Raw genomic sequence first — 17,908 nt, forward strand, 5'->3', positions numbered from 1 at the left:
TGTGGGTTTTTCTCCCCTCTTCTACTGCCCATGAGCTGTATGACTTGTGTGCTTGACCTCCAAGTTGCAGAACTAGTGGAAAGAGGTCAATATAGGTAAAGAGACCCTGCTCCTCCTCCTGTACCTGGGGTGGTGGTGGGAGGCCTGACCCTGCGATGGACTTGGCTGCGTTGGGCTCTGCAGAAGCCTTGCAGACCGCCTACACAGAACTGCTGTGGCTGCTGCTTATGCTTTAGTTATTTGTGTTAGGTTTGCAGTAGTTATTCCTGGTTTAACAGAGCAGAGTGCAGAAAGCCAGTTTGTTTAGGAATGTCATGGGTAAACTCAGGACCTAAAATCAGCTTAAGCCCTGGAACGTATCAGAAGAGGGTAGAAAAACATTCAGTTGCTCTGAATGGCTTTTAAATACCAGCTTACTGCCACTAGATTTCTAGTCTGTTCAGAGGTAAGTGAACCGAATTCAGCTGATGCTTCAGTATTTGCTCATCCTAGTCTCTGTTGCCGGTGGTGAAATCTTCCAGGGCTCTGTTCTGTTTATTTCCTTGCTTTTGGCGCCCAACCAGGATTGCTGCTGCTGCTTTTCTGGTTCAGTAAACCTTTTCTGGAGTCACATTGGCTCAGGATCCTGCTGCGGATCCTTGGTTGCAGTGCTGTGATTCGCTTGTTCCAGTTGAGTACTGGATGGCTTTGGTCTCTGTGTATCTACATTGGGTTCTTGGTATCAAATGATGATGGTTGCGGTTATGTTTTGTAGTGCTTGGGAACTTATTTGTTCAAGTGAGGATGTAATGCAGAGGTGCCCCATACCTGAAAACTTCAGCTGTAGGTCTTGTGCCCTCTAATCAGTGCGGGTACTGATTTCTTCTGATCAGGAGTAAGATATAAATAGGATTTTGTTTTTCAGTTGATCATCTTTGCAGCTGCAGTGAAAGGAAAAGGTATCAGTGAGCCATGAAGTATCGGCAAGGGGGTATCTGAGCCATGGTAGGTATAAGTCTCTGTATTAAATGGCCTTTGTCTGTATTAAAACACTGCATTTGACCACTTTATTAGCTGATAGTACTACTAGTTGAAGGGACTAAATTAAATTTATTCTCCCATCCATTTAGTAATTTCCAAATACAAGCTGTATAAGAAAAACATAAACTTCTCAGGACAGGGATTTGATCTGACGAAGACTTTGCAGGAGTAGTAGCTAACTTGTGGTAAACTTACTGGTTACAGAGCCTGTAATTTGCACCATAGCATGTAAAGGGCTCATGAAGACGGCTGCTTGGTGCCGAGCTGTTACCTTTTTTTATTGCCTGGCCTTCTAAGACTGCTGAACTTGCAGTGAACTAGGGAGGTTTCAGAATGACTCAAATATTTAGACTATTTTGCATTTGTTCTTTCTTGTCTGAGCCTAAGCAGGCTTTCAGGCGTTTAATGATGATTTTTACAGAGTATTTGGCATTTATGCTTTTAATCTGATTTGACTCCATGTGTCGCACAACAAGAATTCCCCTTCCTCTCTGAGTGCAAAAATAGGGGTATGAATAAGCCCCTTAACCTTGTGCTGTCGATTGGCTGAGACTTTTAAACCCCACCTCAGGTCAGAGTATCACTCCCATTATATCACTATGATTACACAGAGTAGAGAGTCATTTGACATGTTATTTTGAATTTTAGTTGTCAAAGTAAACAGGCGCATTTCTGGTGGTTTTCCAGCTGCCGGCAGAATAACTTACTGAGCAACTGTAAAAACCTAGACATAGAGGTGATGTTGAACAAAAGGCTTTCTTCTCTCAGAGGCGTTTTCCCACAGTTGAATGTCTTCCCCATATTCTTCCTCTCTGAACTTTTGTCCAAATAACTTGCTGTCACCGTTAACATCTTTTTTTTATATCAGATTGCTGTTTCCATCTTTGCTCTAGATTTTCTGAAAATAAACTTGAAAAATGTTTAGAATAGCATGTTTATTTCTGCTCTGAATAGAATACATGATGATCTGTGCCTCTAGTCTTGCGTGGCCCAGTGTTCTCCTTGCCTTGTTGCAAGCTTGTGCGATTTCAGTAGTTCTCAGTTGGGTTAATTTCCCCTTTTTGGTCACCTTTTTCTGGAGCATTCCAATGACATCATTGTGATGTCACTGACCATATTCATTCTTTCTGGACTTTGTAATGGCGAGGTGTTGAAAATACTGGGATGAAGCTCTGAGGTGGCTGGTGTTTAACACGAAAGTGCAGAAAAGGGAGTTGAGACTCTTCTTTTTCTCCCCACCCTGCAGCAGGGAGCAAGACCCTGGATGCGGCCAGGTGTTGTGCCTGACTGCCGCGTGGTTGTGAGCATGTCAAGCTTCAAACCTGGGCTTTCTCTGGAAGGAGGTGGCATCACTGGATCCAACAAAAGTTAGTCTAGCTCAAAAATATCTTTTCTTTTTACTATAGGCTTTAAAATAAGGTTCTTCAGAGCAGTGCAGGTAATGTGTAACATCAGAGCATTTGTAATAAATACTGGTTTCTCATTTACATGAAGAAGGTGGCTGACTTCTTTGGAAGGAAGGCCAGGTCCTTACTGGATAAAAGCTTTGCTGTTAAAATAAGCCAGAACCCCAGGCCACTCCTAAGTTACAAAGCCATGTTTGTTAAATTTGTTGAGGAGCGGCTTTTTTGAGAGGCTGGCAGAGTTGAGGCGGTGCAGATATCCCCCAGAATGCTGCAGCCCTGCGGTTAAATAGAGCTCTGTTAGGGCAAGTGCAAATCCATTGTCGCTTGGCAAAAGGGGTCTCGTTAAACAGTGGCTTTACTTGGACAAAATGTGCTAATTTCCAGTTGTAACTTAGGAAGTGTCCCCGATGCTGGTGTAGTTCAGTGCTATGGGCAGTACGTTCCATGTGTGTTGTCCACAATAGGAATCACTTGCCAGTGAGCAACAGGAATTGCTGCTGTTGTACAGGATCGTGCTTAAAACTGTATTTAATGTTAGAGATGACATCTTGAAAACTCGGAGTACTTAAAGCTGCTTGACAAGCATTAGGTAGGAGTCTGTGGGCGGAAGCACTTCAGGCTGATGCTTCTTGCATTTGGGTCTGTTTGCACTGCCTGCACAAGGTGAATTTGCAAGCCTCTAACTTCTCTTATTGTGTGGTTAGTTATTTGATAATAAAATTCTTATTGGGCCCTAAATGTTATGATGCTGGAAGGAAATGCTTTGTTATACTCTTTGTTTCTGTCATGCGGTGTTTATAAGGTGTTTCATTATAGTAGGAATGCATTTAATATTTCCAAGGAACGGAGTAAACTTCATTGTGACAAAGCATTCCTGAAATCTGGTATAAGCAATCACTGCAAAGCTTTTGGAAGTGACATGGTATCTGTTTCCTGGCTGCCAGGACATGTAATTCTGAATATAATAGAATTTTTTTAAGACTTATTTTAAATTTCAGTGTTACCAGGTAGAAAAGTCTTGGTTTATCTGTTAAGTCTCCAGAGTAATTTAAACTTTGTACTTAGATGACCTGTTTGCTTGATGCTTTAGATTTCCGTTTCTGTTAGGCCAAATGTAAATCTCATGGCTGGCCATGAGGAAAAAAAAAAAATTTTATGCTGGTTTCTTTTGTCTCAACATTATTTTGCAAAGATCACAACAACGCTGCCTCCTCTCAGGGGCCTTGTGGATGCAGGTGGGGACTGTCATGTATTGGGGATGTTTCAAAGTGAAACTGAAAACACTCTTTGTTTTTTAGCTACTTTAAAACATTTGTTTCTAAAAGCAAGAAGCAAATAGTAAATAGAATTATTGCTATTCCCTGTGGGTTTAATTTTAGTGAGCAGGACCATACTTGCCATGCAAAGTAGAAGTGTTATTTCTGCCATAACTTGGAAACTGGTGTGCCACAGAGAAGTCGTAATTGAGACTGCAGCATTCGCGGTCCTTGGTGTGAAACAACAGCTTTTTCTGGGTGTTAAGCGTAATTAAAAATGAAACTATAGCTTACACTTTTATACTTGTCCCAAGCTCAGACTCCTTAGTTTTAGCCTTGCATGAGTTAAAGTTCATAATAGGAAATAAAACCCAAACCTCTATGCTCTTTGTGTTGCTGTGATGTTATACGAAGTGTAAGGCAGTCCTGTGTCTATTAAAAAAATATTTAACATTTTTTGCTTAGTGTTGTTTGGCAAGCAATGTTAAATTTAGGAGCATGGCACACAGAATTTCAGTTTGAGTCTCTGCTTCTTGTGATTAGAACTGAGACCTGGAAAACTTCAACATTTGTTTGAAGTGATGCCGTTAATTCATAAATTAAAAGTAGCTCCCTGTACAGAACCTCCCCAAGTGTCCTTTGCACCTGTTGAATTGTTTTCAATTTTCTATTTTGAAAATAATCTTTCTTCCCCTTTACTCCATGAATGAGATAAAGTAAACAAGAATGTGGTTCTGCTGTTCGGTGTCAGATGCAATAGAGCAGTTTAAGGAAGTGATTGTTGATCTCCAAGCTGTGCTCCTGTTACAATAGTGAGTCAAGATTTTCATACAGAAATAATCTGTAGGAGCCTTTTCTTTCTGGAGGATTAGCTGCTTGTTCCTCTGCTTAGGAAAGTCCCTTTTGGAGGGTTGGTAACTAGGAGAAGAATCCAGAATTTGTCACGAGAGCGGTGACTTTCCATGGCAAGTAACTGTGAAGCTGAAAGTCTATCCATGTAGCTCAGTCCGTAACTTACCTGTTCAGGGTCATGCTTCCAGTCCTCTGGACTTGTACTGCTTTTGGAGTTAGATGGATCTAAAAATATTGCAAGTGATATTTTCTCTTGTTCGTGGCTGGCTACACTGTATTATTGGCAGCAAGAAAGAATGTTTGGAGGCTTTTGCGTGTATACAAGCATATAATGCTGCTGAATTTCATAAAGTCATTCAGTAGCTTCAGCAATTGCAAGAAAAATGCAGGCTCGTTTATTGTAAAACACACACGGAAGGTTCATAGCTACTCGGTAATGCCAAATGGTGCATTTGAGTGCAGCCCAGAATACAGATGCCTGTGTGTTTGAGAGAGGACTGCTGAGCTTGTGTAGGATATCGGTGCAGGAGGCTCCAGTGTGACAAGGAAGTGATTCGACTCTGCATGAGCTGGAGGAAAAAAATTATTTTTTAATTTGATAATGGAAATTCTCATAATATTTAGATATCTTCACCATCCCAGGTGTTTACTGTTGGGAATGTTGAAAACCTTGAGTATGTCTGGCCTGTATTTGATTCCTTAGCTTGCCTTTAGCTTTTGATCTTGAGCTGTGATGGAAATACTGTTTAAGTGAATGCTTTAAAAACTGCTGTTTGAAGCTTCCTCAGTACTTGAGTTTCACACGTAACTTAGTTTTGTAGTGTTTGTACTTCACAAGTCAGTGCTTTTTTAGAATTTCAAATGTCCATATAACTACAGACACTCTTTCAAAAGAGGTCCCTTGTTTACATGGCGTAGCAATGCTGAGTAATTATTTTTGGTATTCGGAGTAGTTCACTGTGGTGAGTGTTTGAACCACTCTATGTATGCAACACTCAAATACAACTGTCTGCGTCGAGTCTTTTGCCTGTTTGTAGGGACTGAGAATTCTTGCCAAATGTCAAGAATAATTTCAGATCCAAAGTCTTATGTAGATAACTTTCAACAGTACCTAAGTCACTTAGAACAAGGAAGAAGCTAATAAGCTGTTTAAATACTTTTCAGAAAAATTTGCTTCTTCCCATTGTAGCTTAGCTGCCTGCTTGTGGACATGTTGGCTTGCCTTGTGCAAGTGTTTTGGCAACGGTGGTGCATTCTGGCATTGCCAGTGGTCTTGCCAGCTGTTTTGGGCAACATCTGACAGCTGGCAGGGCACCTAGCTGGTAGGCATTGCCACTGCCTAGTAAAGAGCAAACAAAAAACTCTGAAAGAATTGGCTTAGGAGGGACACATGTACCCCTTTGGTGTCCTCCCTTTGGAGAAGTGTGGAGCCTAGACAGCTTAAGTGGCGAGCACTACTTCTCTGTGACTGTTATGGTGTGTGCCTGTCCTTGCTGCCAGGCTCTGGCATGTCTGTGTGACAGCAAAAGATTGTAGTCCTCTGTGGATATATGGGGGAGAGGAACCAAATACTGCTGCTGGGGACAGTGGAACAACTGAGAGCCCTGTGAGCAGGTGGTTCTTGGCCATAATCTAGGAGTAACTGTGTGGTAGCCTGTGTACCACCTACCTAAAACTCGGCTTCTTGGCCTTCTCTTGAGCTACTGATGGTTTCTAGCTGGTGCCCACTTGCTTGGGCTGACATGTTAAGTTCCTTCTCCCCAACCTTTTCTAAAGCATTCTTGGTTTTGTGTCTTCCTCAGTTAAAACTTTCACGTCCCAGAGCGCCATGTGGCACCTCGCATTTCCAGGGACGAGCAGTGAAGTGATCTTGTCTTGGCCATCTGCCTCAAAATTAGGTCTTCTGGGAAGGTACTTGTGGCTGAAACGTAAAGGCATGAAAGAGAAAAGGTTTTTCCTATGACTTACTCGATTCTCTGACTTCTTGATCTTAGGCACCCTCTACGTTCTGGGACACCATGAACTTGCCTTTTCTTATGGGGAGGGTGCATGTTAATTCACAAAAGATCAAGCTTTGATTGGTTTGTGATTGAGGAATTGGGGAGCTGGAAGGAGATAATCCCCAACGTTGGAAATTAAAAGCTTGGGTATTTGCTTATTGCCTTTACAGCCCTTCAGAAAAATTGTCTGTGCTTGATGGAGTAATGTTTTGTGTGTTATTTCACCAGATGAAGGATGCAGACTCTAAACTTGGTTTTCCAGCACATAAACAGGATAGATATAGTAGGAGTTCCTGCTCAGAAGGATTCTGCTTGGGCACAGTTGAAGCCTTCTTGAAGTGGAGAACACATACTAAAAATGTGGAACCAGAAGAATCTGTATAATTGCACCTGAAAATAGTCAACTGACAAAATAACTGACTATTTTGGGTGTTAGTTCAAAGATTTATATATATATTTTTTTAAACTTAATATCTGTCTATTCCTATTAAGGAGAAAGCATGAAGAGACTTTCTTCCAAGATAAAGAAATGAAAATTTTAAGTGGTTCTGAAGGCTTTTGCTTCCTCCCTGGTATTATTAAGCTCGGGCAATCTCCGAAGGAGTGTGTTGAGTAAGCTATGTACTACCCTGGCAAAGTGCATTTGACCTGTTTACTTTAGCAAAACTTTTTTTGAGCCACAGAGAAAGTAGCTGGTATTTGAACAACCCCATTATATAAAAATCAGGGGAGGATATACTTGATTTTTACCATTCCTGTGCTGCTTTGATGTGTGTGTGGAAGCTGGTGCAATAGTTACTGCGTAGTGAAATACTTCACTCTGGGTGACTTCCTTTTAGGGTTTTTTTTAGGTTTTTCTTTGGTTTTCTGAGCTAAGGCAGCATGGGCTGTTGTTAGTAGCCTCCCATTGCTGCTTGGCTTGAAACACCAATAAACTCGAGCCTGTTGTGGTGCTTTGAGTTTCTTTGGGTGTTTAATACTTGTCTCAAGCAGTGCTTTTTGAGATGCAGGCGTGTATAGACACGTGCACCTGCAACATGAAATAGGGGCATGGTTACATCTATGTTGCTCTTGGCTTAGGCAGTTCCCATTCCCTCACTGCATGGGTATAACTCTTCTCAGGTCCAAGTAATGAATGGGATCAGTGAACTCTCTGATCAAATGTGCCTCCTTTCTGCTCTTATCAGTCAGCCCACTGTTTGACCCTGCGAGCGGTTGCTTTTCTCTATTTGCCAGAAGTGATGGTGGTTGAATTGCTCAACTCTGTACTGTCAGCAAAAGAAATGCATGTGTATCTACACCTGAAGACAAGGGTTTTGTGGCCTGTTTTGGGCGCACATATAATTATAGGTGTGTATTTAACTTTTGAAAGAGCTCTGGATAGTTTTTCAAAACTTTGATCCCCCCTGTAGCTGATAACTTTGGATTGTGTGTGTTCTTGTGTAACAAAATACAAACACAATCAGCATTCCTTTGTCTGGCAGATAGAAATTCGGAGAGGGATTAGGGGAGAACAGAATTCATGTGAGTAAACAGTCTCCCCTGCAGTGAGCTTTCCTGTGTGGGAAGAATACCTTAAGAATTAACTCCTAATAATCTACATCCTAGTCATGCTCAGGGACCTGAGAAATAGGGAGGTGGAAGGAATGATCTGGAAAGAAGAGGAGTTAAGGATCTCTTCTGGGAAGAAGGGAGAATGTGTGGGAGAGCCATGTCTCGAGGGTGTAACTGAAGGAGAAACCTCCCAAGGCCTGATGAGGTTAGACTCCAGAGTAGCTGCTCGGAAGTGACAGAGCTTCACTGATCAATGTATATTACAACTAGGCTGAACAGCAACATTTTATTAAAAAGATAGGAAGAACAACACTCCAACAGTTAGTTAGCAGCTTCATTTCTCTTCTGGGAGCTCTGACAGTTGCTAGTAAGCCCTGACTGTAAGGCCCTGCCTTAAAGTGAAGAATGAGAGTTCTCATTCTGCATTCCTCTTCACCTGAGTAAGTGATCTCAATAGATGCTGTTAATGTGAAGTTTGGTTTTGTGTGAAGTGAAGGTCTTTGGGGTAAAATCCCACCTAGTATGCATACAGGAAAATAAAGTAACAATTTCTAAGTACTGTGAAGATCTGATGAACAAATGTGTCCAACATCTTTGGTTTTGGTAGTTAGTAATACTTCTGTGATGACTGAAAAGCTGTCTGAGAAAATTGAGGTGGTATTCTTTGATTTATATGTATTATATATGCATTAGCATGTTCTGTAATAACCATTCTCTTTATTTTACTTGGTAAAATGATGTGTCTGAAACGTCCTTATTTGTATTGCTAAGAGAGCTGAAATTAATACTTGAAAATTTACTCTGCTATATTTTTATGTTGGATGATGACAATTGATAGTAAATGCAAGTGTAGTTCTGTATGACAGCAAAAGTCGAGTCTAATGTGATACAGGTCTTGGACTATTGTAGTTTAGAAATGCAAGATACTTTGCCTTCGATTGGTAATTCTGTACTGAGGCACTGGAAATGTGCTCAGAGATTGTATAGAAACTGGTATGATGCTTGAGAAACTGGTAAAATGCTTGCTGTTTGGCTGGCTTTCTTAATTTCTGAATCTCTCATCTACTTTGTGTCGTTACTGTTTGGGAACTGCCTTCCTAGCTCTGATAATTATTTTTTTCACTGGTATGGTAGCTTCTAGGAGGGGAACAGGGTGCAAAGACTTGGAGCTGTCTTTAAGGATGCCTGATACTGAAACTATTTGGAGGGAGAGTGCTTGGAGATGTTTGTGGTCTATGTCATCCTCATGTACCACAGGGTAATTCCCCTGGCTGGTGTCCTGCTATCACTTGCAAGGGTATCTCCACAGGCAGGCAGTGCTGTGATTTGGAAGAGGCTGGGTGCCAGCCTTTTCAGTGCACTTAATTATCTGCCAGTCATTAATGTAATTATTCATATTGCTAGCCTTCACATCAGTTATAAAGCAGGACTGATTAGGTGGGTTTTTTTCTCTTGCAGAGGCCTGATGATAGGTTGTAATATTTTTAATGGGAAAGGAACAAGGGATATCCTTGTCAGCCAGCACACGGTCCCATCAAATACAAAATTGCACATCCAGGTTTGTTTCCTGTTCACTGCTGAAAGGAAGATATGCCAGGTGCTTTGGAGGGTCTGCACATACTTGCCAGTTTAACTCAACTGCTTTAGAAACAGTTTTGATTAAATGAGTACAAGTTTATGTAGAGGCAAGTCTTCAAAGTCCCTAAATAAGAAAATGGTGAAAAAAAAATTGGAGGTTTCCTATTTTCCCGGCTGTATGACTTGTGTTTTGTTATTTCTGTGTTGAATCCCAACAGAGTATTTTCTCTTAACTCGAGGGAGCTCAGGTACTTGGTTAAAAATACCTGCAGCAGTCAGAGACTGCAGTTACAATTTTAGGTGTATCTTGTTAAAGGATGGGAATGAGAACGAACAAGAGAATTGCTAAACATTTCATGCCTCCAGAATATCCTTTCTTCAAAGGTGGCTTCTGCGGAGCCCTTGGAGGAAAAGGTTTTGGGGTGTAAACAGGCAAAATTACTTCTTGTAGCGGAAATCCCAGCTTGTAAAATAGGATGTTGCCAGGGCTCTGTTTTGTTGGCTATAAAACTAAGAAAGATTAAATGAGCAGAGTATGGTGAATAAACTGCAAAGTCATCATTAAAAAACGGTCTGAGCTAGAAAAGGCTTGTTGGGAAAAGGATGCTGGCAGATTTTCCTAGTGCAGATGCAGCTTCTGCCAGCAGAAAAAAGTGCTTTTGCAGGTATAGCTGCTTTTGTGCAGGGAAGTGATATAAGCTATAACCACATCTGCTCTGGGGCTTTTGCCAATGTAAAGATATTGCCAAAGATTACATCCCCAAGACAGTGCTGCATTGGCAATGATTTCCTGGGCCTATATAGTTTAAGAGTGTTAAGGTGGCTACATTTTTTTTTTTTTTCCTGATAGAGAGTTGTAGACTAAGGCATAGTCATCACTGGGGTAGATTTACTGCCTATTTGTCAAGGTGACATTGTGTGTACAAAACATTTTGCCAGTAAATACTTCAAGGGTTAAGCTCTTCCTGTTTTGTATTATATTGCATTGCAATTTGGCAAGACATCTGTCTTTCTGCTGAATGATGCAGAGATGATACATGGGCAGCGTCTGGTGTGGAAAATGGGAAGGTGGCGGTAAGAACTGGGATCCAGTTGTGAAGCTGGTTTGCTAAATGGGGATGTGTGTTCGATCTACGCTGAATGGTGACTGACTGCTGTGGTACAGCATGGTGCACCTAAGTGCTTTGTTTAGCCAGGTGTGTGCAACAGGAAACAATTTTAGGGCCTTTGTCAGTGATGAGGAGATGAAGTCAGCCCAAGGGAGGTGTTTTTGTTTGTTGGGTTTTTTTTTTCTTTTGTGAAGTAATATAGAGTGTGTTGCTGCTTTTGTGAGTGGGTAAAATTTCCGCCCTAAGTGAAGCGTGCTGGAGAGGGAATGGTTTGTAAAGGTGGGTGCTGCTTTGAGGAAAGGACAAAGTCAGAAGCAATAAGGGACAGAAACATTAAGAGAAATACCTAGTGCTTGGATGCTCACCAAAATGAGGCCTGGAGGAGAAGATAAGATGGAAGAATGTTAAGGATTTTTCCTCCATAAAAATTCTCTACGAGCTCTTGTAAAGTGCCACTGGCTAAAACTTCTTCAGCTAAGCCTATGCTTCTCATCAGTCACGTTGTCTCTGAAGGGGTTAACAGTTGCATGCCACCAGTGACCGTGTATCCAAATATATCTGAGCTAACCTGGCCATTGCCACGAGAGAAGTTTTTAATTGGGATGGCTTTTGTTTAATTTTCATGGTAGATCTTTAACTTACTGATTTTTGTGGGTGCTACTTCATCGTGCTCATGGAAGAAGTTATCGTGCGTTACCATTTTCTTCTCCCTGTCTGCATATTTGTTGGAAAATGTTAATTATGTTCTGAAGTGGACGTCTGGATTCGGGACACAGGCTGCACAGGTGTGTTATTTTAAGATTTTTGCATGGTAAGTATTTTCCCCCAAGCACCTGAGAGTCTGAGAGCTCTGACTTCTGCTGCAGGAGGTAGCCTGTCCTTTTGCTCTCATTCTTGTCAGAAGAGGAAAATGCTGTGTAGTCAAGCACCACAATAACTGCTCAGTGAGAAGAACCACGTGTTTTGTGCTGGCAGTGCACTTTGGGGTAAAGCTCTGTTCACAGTCGGGGGTTATCCTGGAAACAACTGATTTTGAGGAATCAACAGCAGTTGTCTTGAGGTGATGTACAATTTGGGTGGATTGGCTGTCTTCTCTGATAAACATCTCATCTGTCTTTGTGATTGAGCATACTGTGATAGATGATCTCCATTAGTGCCCAGTAACAAAAGCAGGTGGGAGATCACCCGACAATTTGAGACTTAACCAGCATTTGAGAGACACATTTAAGCTGGACATCCTTGGGGTCTGATTCTCTGCATGTGCAGTGTCTGAAGCGAGGGCACCCTTTCTTTAATCATCATCTGGAAGGACCTTTGAGACCAGGAAAAGGACAATTTGAGAGACCTTTCTAGAGAACTTGTAAAACTTAATCCAGAAAATCAAGTCGTTGTTTTCTTGGCACATGTTTGAGCCTACAGACAGACCTGCTATGGAAATTGTCTATGGAAAAAGAACACAAGTTACTGGGAATTTACCCTCCTCAGTATTGTTGTGATGTTGACTGTCAGAAAAATATTATCATCCTCTGTTTGTCTCATTTTGTGTACACAGTTCAAGTATGCCATGGTATCATTATTTCTTCAAGTTATTCTAGGAAAAAAAATAGTCTTTTGACATTACAAAATACTTACAGGATACTCTTCTAGGAAGGACTTTGCAGATGTGTGGGGGGGTGTTTTTAAGTGGAATAGACTTTTTTTGGTCGGATACTGTTCTGTTACAGCAGATCTTCGTGAATGAGGCATGATAACAGATCTTCAGGAATGAAGTGATGGTTTGGCCTTTTTGAAGAGGACACACAGTATGCTGTTGTATATTGTGCTGTAAGATGCTTTCTGTAAAAGTGCCATCAAAAAAGTAAATTCTCAAAACTTACGTGTGGCTGTAAGATTCTTGTGCAGTACAGATTTCTTACTAAGTTCAAGGGCAACTTCTAATACTTTCACACATCTGCTAATAGCATCCTCTTAACACTGCCCATCCATTGCCTTTTGACCTGGTGAGGCCTTTGAGCATGCTTAAAGCAGCAAAAGTGAAGTTCTGTTATCTTCAGGGCATGCAAAATCCATGGAGAAGTCCCAGCTACTGCTAACCAGTAGGTAGTTCACTGGCCAGGGTTGAAATGACCTGTTCTTGATGTTGTGTGAGCTGCTGGATACTGGAGTTAGCAGAGACAGCAGTTTTGCTACCTCATGGGGAGGAACAGTGCCAATTTCCTACAGAGATATCAAGCCTGTGAAATGGGTATAGCCCTATGGGTGAATCTGGCTCTGGACCAGAATCTGGCAATGTACAATGCTGACTGTGGTGAAAGAGTGAAATCAATTTACCAATGCATATTTGAGTGAGGAAAAAGAAGCAGGGAAAGCTTTTTTTTGAGACAACTTAAGACTTCTACAAAATGATTTAAAGGAGAAAGCAATTGTACAGTTCCTCTTTCAGCTTTATTCCTTCATCATCTGTTTCTGCCTGCAAACAGGACAGTTTCTGTAGGTCACATCGGCAGACGTGTACTTTCCCAGAAATATACAGTTCATTCAGAAGTTGAGTCACTGGAGACAGCATTCCTCTGAAACCCAAATGCGGTGCTTTGGGTTGTTTTCCTTTTATCAACTTGATGAGTAGCTGACCTGACATATGCCACTTCTAGTCTTTCCAACATTGACTAATAAAAGACCTTAAAAAAAAGAAGAAAAAAAAAAAGGTGTATTTCTGTCTTGCCAGGCTCATGACATGGTTACGTTGAAGACGCATCTTTGTAGAGACTGGCAGTATTCCCACAGTTTACTATCAAAATCTTACGTTTGGTAGCCCAGCTGAATATAGCCCCCAGACACTGTAATGACATAGACGGGGCTAGATTCTGCTCTTCTTAGTAGCTGGACTGTACTCCTGAGCAGCCACTTCCTTCAAGGTCTGTCTTGCAAATGGAGAAAGTTTTTGGAAGAAAGATATCAAGGTGTTGTATTTTTCTTCAAGATGAGAAACAGTATTTCTGGATTATGCTTTCTAGCATGTAAGCTACAGTTGCTGGTGGTATAACAGTGGAGAAAAGGGGGACGTCTGGCTCTAACTTGTGTCAAATTATACCCTGATAAGTCCCTTAAAGTCTTTGGGATAAGAAGATTTAGGGAGCCTGTTGACATGGGGAAGATCCAACTTTGACATGTCTGACACATGGCTCTCAGCAGACTGATTTCACAAACAAATTTCTTGGAAGCAAGTCCCTGTTGTCTGAGTTGTACCAACTCAGCTGTCTGGCCACATGGTGATCCCACTCTGGGTTAAAATAAACCAGCAACCCTTTTAACCTGTGTCAGTTCCTTTGTCTGGTTCACTTGTAGCTGTGCAAGCAGTTGTGCTCCCATTGCTGAGCAGTCAGTGGCAGGCCAAGGAGCCAGCGGTTGCATGAGCTTGTGTTGCTGCTGAAATAAATACTTTCTGAGCTGTTCCTTCTTGGTCTGGTGGTGATGGGATGCAGCTTCTTTGGAGCAGGCTCTGAAGAGCACGTTTTACTGCCCTGCCTAGTTACTGCCCTATTTCAAAGTAAAATAATAATCCAAGTAGCTGTTACTTTATCTCATAGGCAAAAATAAGAGCTGGTGCATAGCTAAGCCATTCTGGGTTTCTGGAGTCTTCCTCAGTGTCTCTAAAATCTTGTGCAAGGGAGGAGATTTCTTACCTGGTTCTGACTAACCTGTGCAGTTGGGCTAAGCCAAGGTATTTTGGTACGTACTGCCCAGTCACTAAACTCCTCAGCCTTCGTTCATTGTTTCTTTCTGTGGCAAAATGTGCTTTTGCATTCCTCTTGAACCAACATAGTATATTTTCTTCAAGCCTGGCATTAGTGAGTTGACATACTGGTTTGAGAGAAGAAGTGAAACCATACCCATGTGTCTTCTCTAGTCTTCTAGAGTCTGTTGGTCTGAGAGACTGCAGGACTGAAAGTATGAATTGATGCTTCTTTCTGCCATTGGGGATGCTTGTGATCTGGAGAAAATGAACAGTTTTCCTGTTTGATGGAGCTGGATCTGTTTGTGGTACACATATAGGAACAGTGCAGTAACTGTCTGGCAGGTCAACGTGAAGTGTGGGGTAAGAACTTTTATAGGGTTGAGGTCATGTACGATAGAAGGGGAAAAATGGAGCCTGGAGGTCTGGAAGACCTGTGGTGTCAAGCAGGAAGGGGACTGAACTATGGTTTGTGGATACTGATTGTGTGAGTAGTATTCTATGGATGAGCAGGGAAGGTGACTACATGTTGTTTTTGATTGGGACACAGAGGTCTGGTATTGCTTTTTCTAAATAGCTGTCTGTTTCATTGATTTCTCGTCCTACAAGAAGTAATGCTGTGAGGCACTGGATGTTGATTGAAGGTTTGGCATGAGGGGGAAATTGGTGATTACCAGGGACCCAGACTCTACCTGGATGAATTTGCAGGTCCTTTACATTCAGGGTAGCCAAAACTCTTTTGGGGCTTTTAATATTACCTTGTCCGCTGCCTAGCTGCAGTGCTGTGTGCTGTTTTCTTCCTCTGCGATGGGAGATATTAAGGAGCTACTGAAATAGTAAACTGGAAGGATTATATGGAAATGATGCCATCACCTTCTCCTACTCTTTTGAGGCAAGTCTTTGCAAATTCATGAGTGGGAGGCAATGGGTTGAATAAACCCATTCTGAAATGTACTCTGGCACCCATGTGCTCCCACTCCAGTTCTCTTAGTATGTCAGCTGTAGTCACTCAGTGGGAACTCTGGAAACTATAGCTGTGGTTCATGTTGCTTATGCAGATTTGCTGAGCTTTTTGCTCATACATTGGGATTTCTTGTGGTGGGAGACACCAGGAGAAGGGAAATGCTTTGGGTGATACTGCCTTTGTGGGCAGTAAAACAATAGTGCTCCTTATTTTAAAAGAATTAAAGTGAGAAACGGTTTGTGAAAGCGCGTACATTTGGACACCTCTTGTTCCATAGTCCTCAAGGAGCGTACAGTGGCATAACTTGCTTGAATTCACAGGGCCTCTGTACCTGTGGGCCTTTGCTCTTTAAGGGGTTGGCTTTATACTCCAGAACTGTAGCAAAAGGAAGTAGAAGCCAAAATAATCTTCAAATTAAATGTATAAAATAAGGGTTAATATCTCTCTGTATCCTGTCATCAAACCATAGATCTCCTGGTATGGAAGTAAGTGTAGCTGAAATACTGGAAAATATCTTCCCCAATTGTAGCCCACATGCAGTTTTTAATTTGTGTAGAGTTGGTGGTGGAGCTTCTGAAGTCATCAGAGAGCCAGCGCTGCCTAGCACACTTGAGCAGCGTGGCAAATCCATCCGATCTTCTTTTGATTTAGAAGTATTATGGTGTGAATTCAGTTCTTGCACTTCCAAACTTGCTAATTCATGCCAGAGTTTTTGCTTTAGTATTTTTTTTCTCATTTTAAAAGCTTTGATAGACAATGGATCCTTGTTGCGGCTCCTAATCATTAACCTGAAAACTTTCCAAAAGGCTCAGAGGAAATGTAAAGCAGCTGACTGCTTCATTTCTGTCTCTTGAACCAATTAACTGAAGTAATAGAGTTTTCTCTGAAGTTGCTTTTTATTATCTTCATGTTCATCAGACCTAAAAACAGGGAAGTGCAGATAGATTACTACAGAGTTCATAATATTAAGCTGCCATTTGGTGCCATCACGTAATGGTACTAATTCAGTAATTCCATAAAACTTAATTTTCAAAATTAAGAGATGATGTGTGAAGGGAAGTTAATGAGATGAAGAAAGATGTAGGAAGCTAAGGAGATGATCAACATTGAAGCTGAAGCCTATGTATGTGTTAATGGGAAGGTACAGTGAAGTGGTAAATGCCAGCTGGAGGGCAGCAGTTGACAGCAGTGACTGGCAGTGTCACAGGGAAGTAGCCTGGCTTCCTGCGGAGTTGCTTGGAAATGCCAGTCGCAGGAAACAGGTAAATTTTGGGGTGACTCAGAGGTGGGTAATTCAAAAAAGGCACTTAGTGTGGCCTCAGTGGGGCTGTAGGATGCAAAGACCATATCCTCAATGGGTGCATAGAGATTGAACAGTACTGATTTTGTTGTTGGTATAAATAACTGGTGTTTGGAAGTTGGGAAGTATCTCAGATCCACCTGTATGTGTGTTGTACTGGAACCATAAACCATGAGATGGCTAATGGCAGAAATGTACCATGGTGTGGTTCTCTCCCAAGCCTCAGGGGATGGCAGAGGAGGGGAGTATGGGTGGATGGTGGCGGACTTATCTGTTTAGCTGCTGTCCTCATCTTCTTACAACAGCCCTCTTATGTTCTGTCTGTAATCGAGGCAGGGAATGTTAGCTTATGTGAAAGTCTTCCAGCAGCTTCTCAGAGTGGTCATGCGGTGTTGCTTAAAAAACTAACAAGTTTGAAGATACCGTCTTTAGGAGATCATGTCCTGGAAGTACTCTAGACTTAGATCTCATCTTTTACATTCGGTTCCTGGGAATTTTATTAAGCTGCTAGAAATGAGGTTTTGTGCTTGTAAGATTTCTGGTGATCGTCTCCTGAAAGAATAGATGTGAATGGATCTTCACAAATGAAGATCACTCAGTGCACTTGCAAAACAATGCAAACGTTACGATGACAGTCTCACTGTAATGTGATTCAGGCTAAAAGCTTATTTAAACCACTTTCTGCTTTGTATGTTTATGTCGAAGGTTACCTGTATGGGACTGGGAGAGATGCAAGCGAAGGGCGGTGGTGTTCAGAGTAGATGACCTCGTTATTGCAGAATTTCAGACTGGTGTCCACTTTGTTATTACCTGATGAAGGAAGCAGCTGTATGGTGCTTGGTCTGTTGTGTTGGTTGCCCTTGCAATGTGCTGTGGGTGGAGATGGAGCTGTTGTCCTTCAGAAAGGAGTGTCAGCGTGCAAACCTGTTGGGTTTTGAAGTAATTGAAGACTTATGGGGGGTTTCTGCTCCTGCTTGGTGGTGGCACTTAATGCGGTTGGGTATTGCCTGTTTGTATCAGTCTTGAGGTTTAGGACTTGCCTGCTTGCACACCACCTCCATGACTTAGAGTCATCTGGCGAGCAGTGGGGGAAAAACCTGCAGCGCATCTGATGATGCAGATCTCCAGACCATCAA

The 17,908-nt window shown here is 41.8% G+C and overlaps 1 protein-coding gene across 1 annotated transcript in view; it reads left to right on the plus strand.

Moving 5' to 3' along the window:
* Nucleotides 1-961: 961 nt before the first annotated feature.
* ARIH1 (ariadne RBR E3 ubiquitin protein ligase 1) overlaps nt 962-17,908 on the plus strand; it is a 58,973-nt gene continuing 42,026 nt past the window's right edge. The window contains exon 1 of the mRNA XM_010571577.1: nt 962-984. Within this exon, the coding sequence (XP_010569879.1) occupies nt 982-984 (3 nt within the window). The 5' untranslated portion in view covers nt 962-981. The remainder of the gene's footprint in view (nt 985-17,908) is intronic.

The sequence above is a fragment of the Haliaeetus leucocephalus genome, unplaced genomic scaffold (genome assembly GCF_000737465.1).
Source record: "Haliaeetus leucocephalus isolate CR32 unplaced genomic scaffold, Haliaeetus_leucocephalus-4.0 Scaffold339, whole genome shotgun sequence".
In the NCBI taxonomy this organism is placed as follows: Eukaryota; Metazoa; Chordata; class Aves; order Accipitriformes; family Accipitridae; genus Haliaeetus; species Haliaeetus leucocephalus.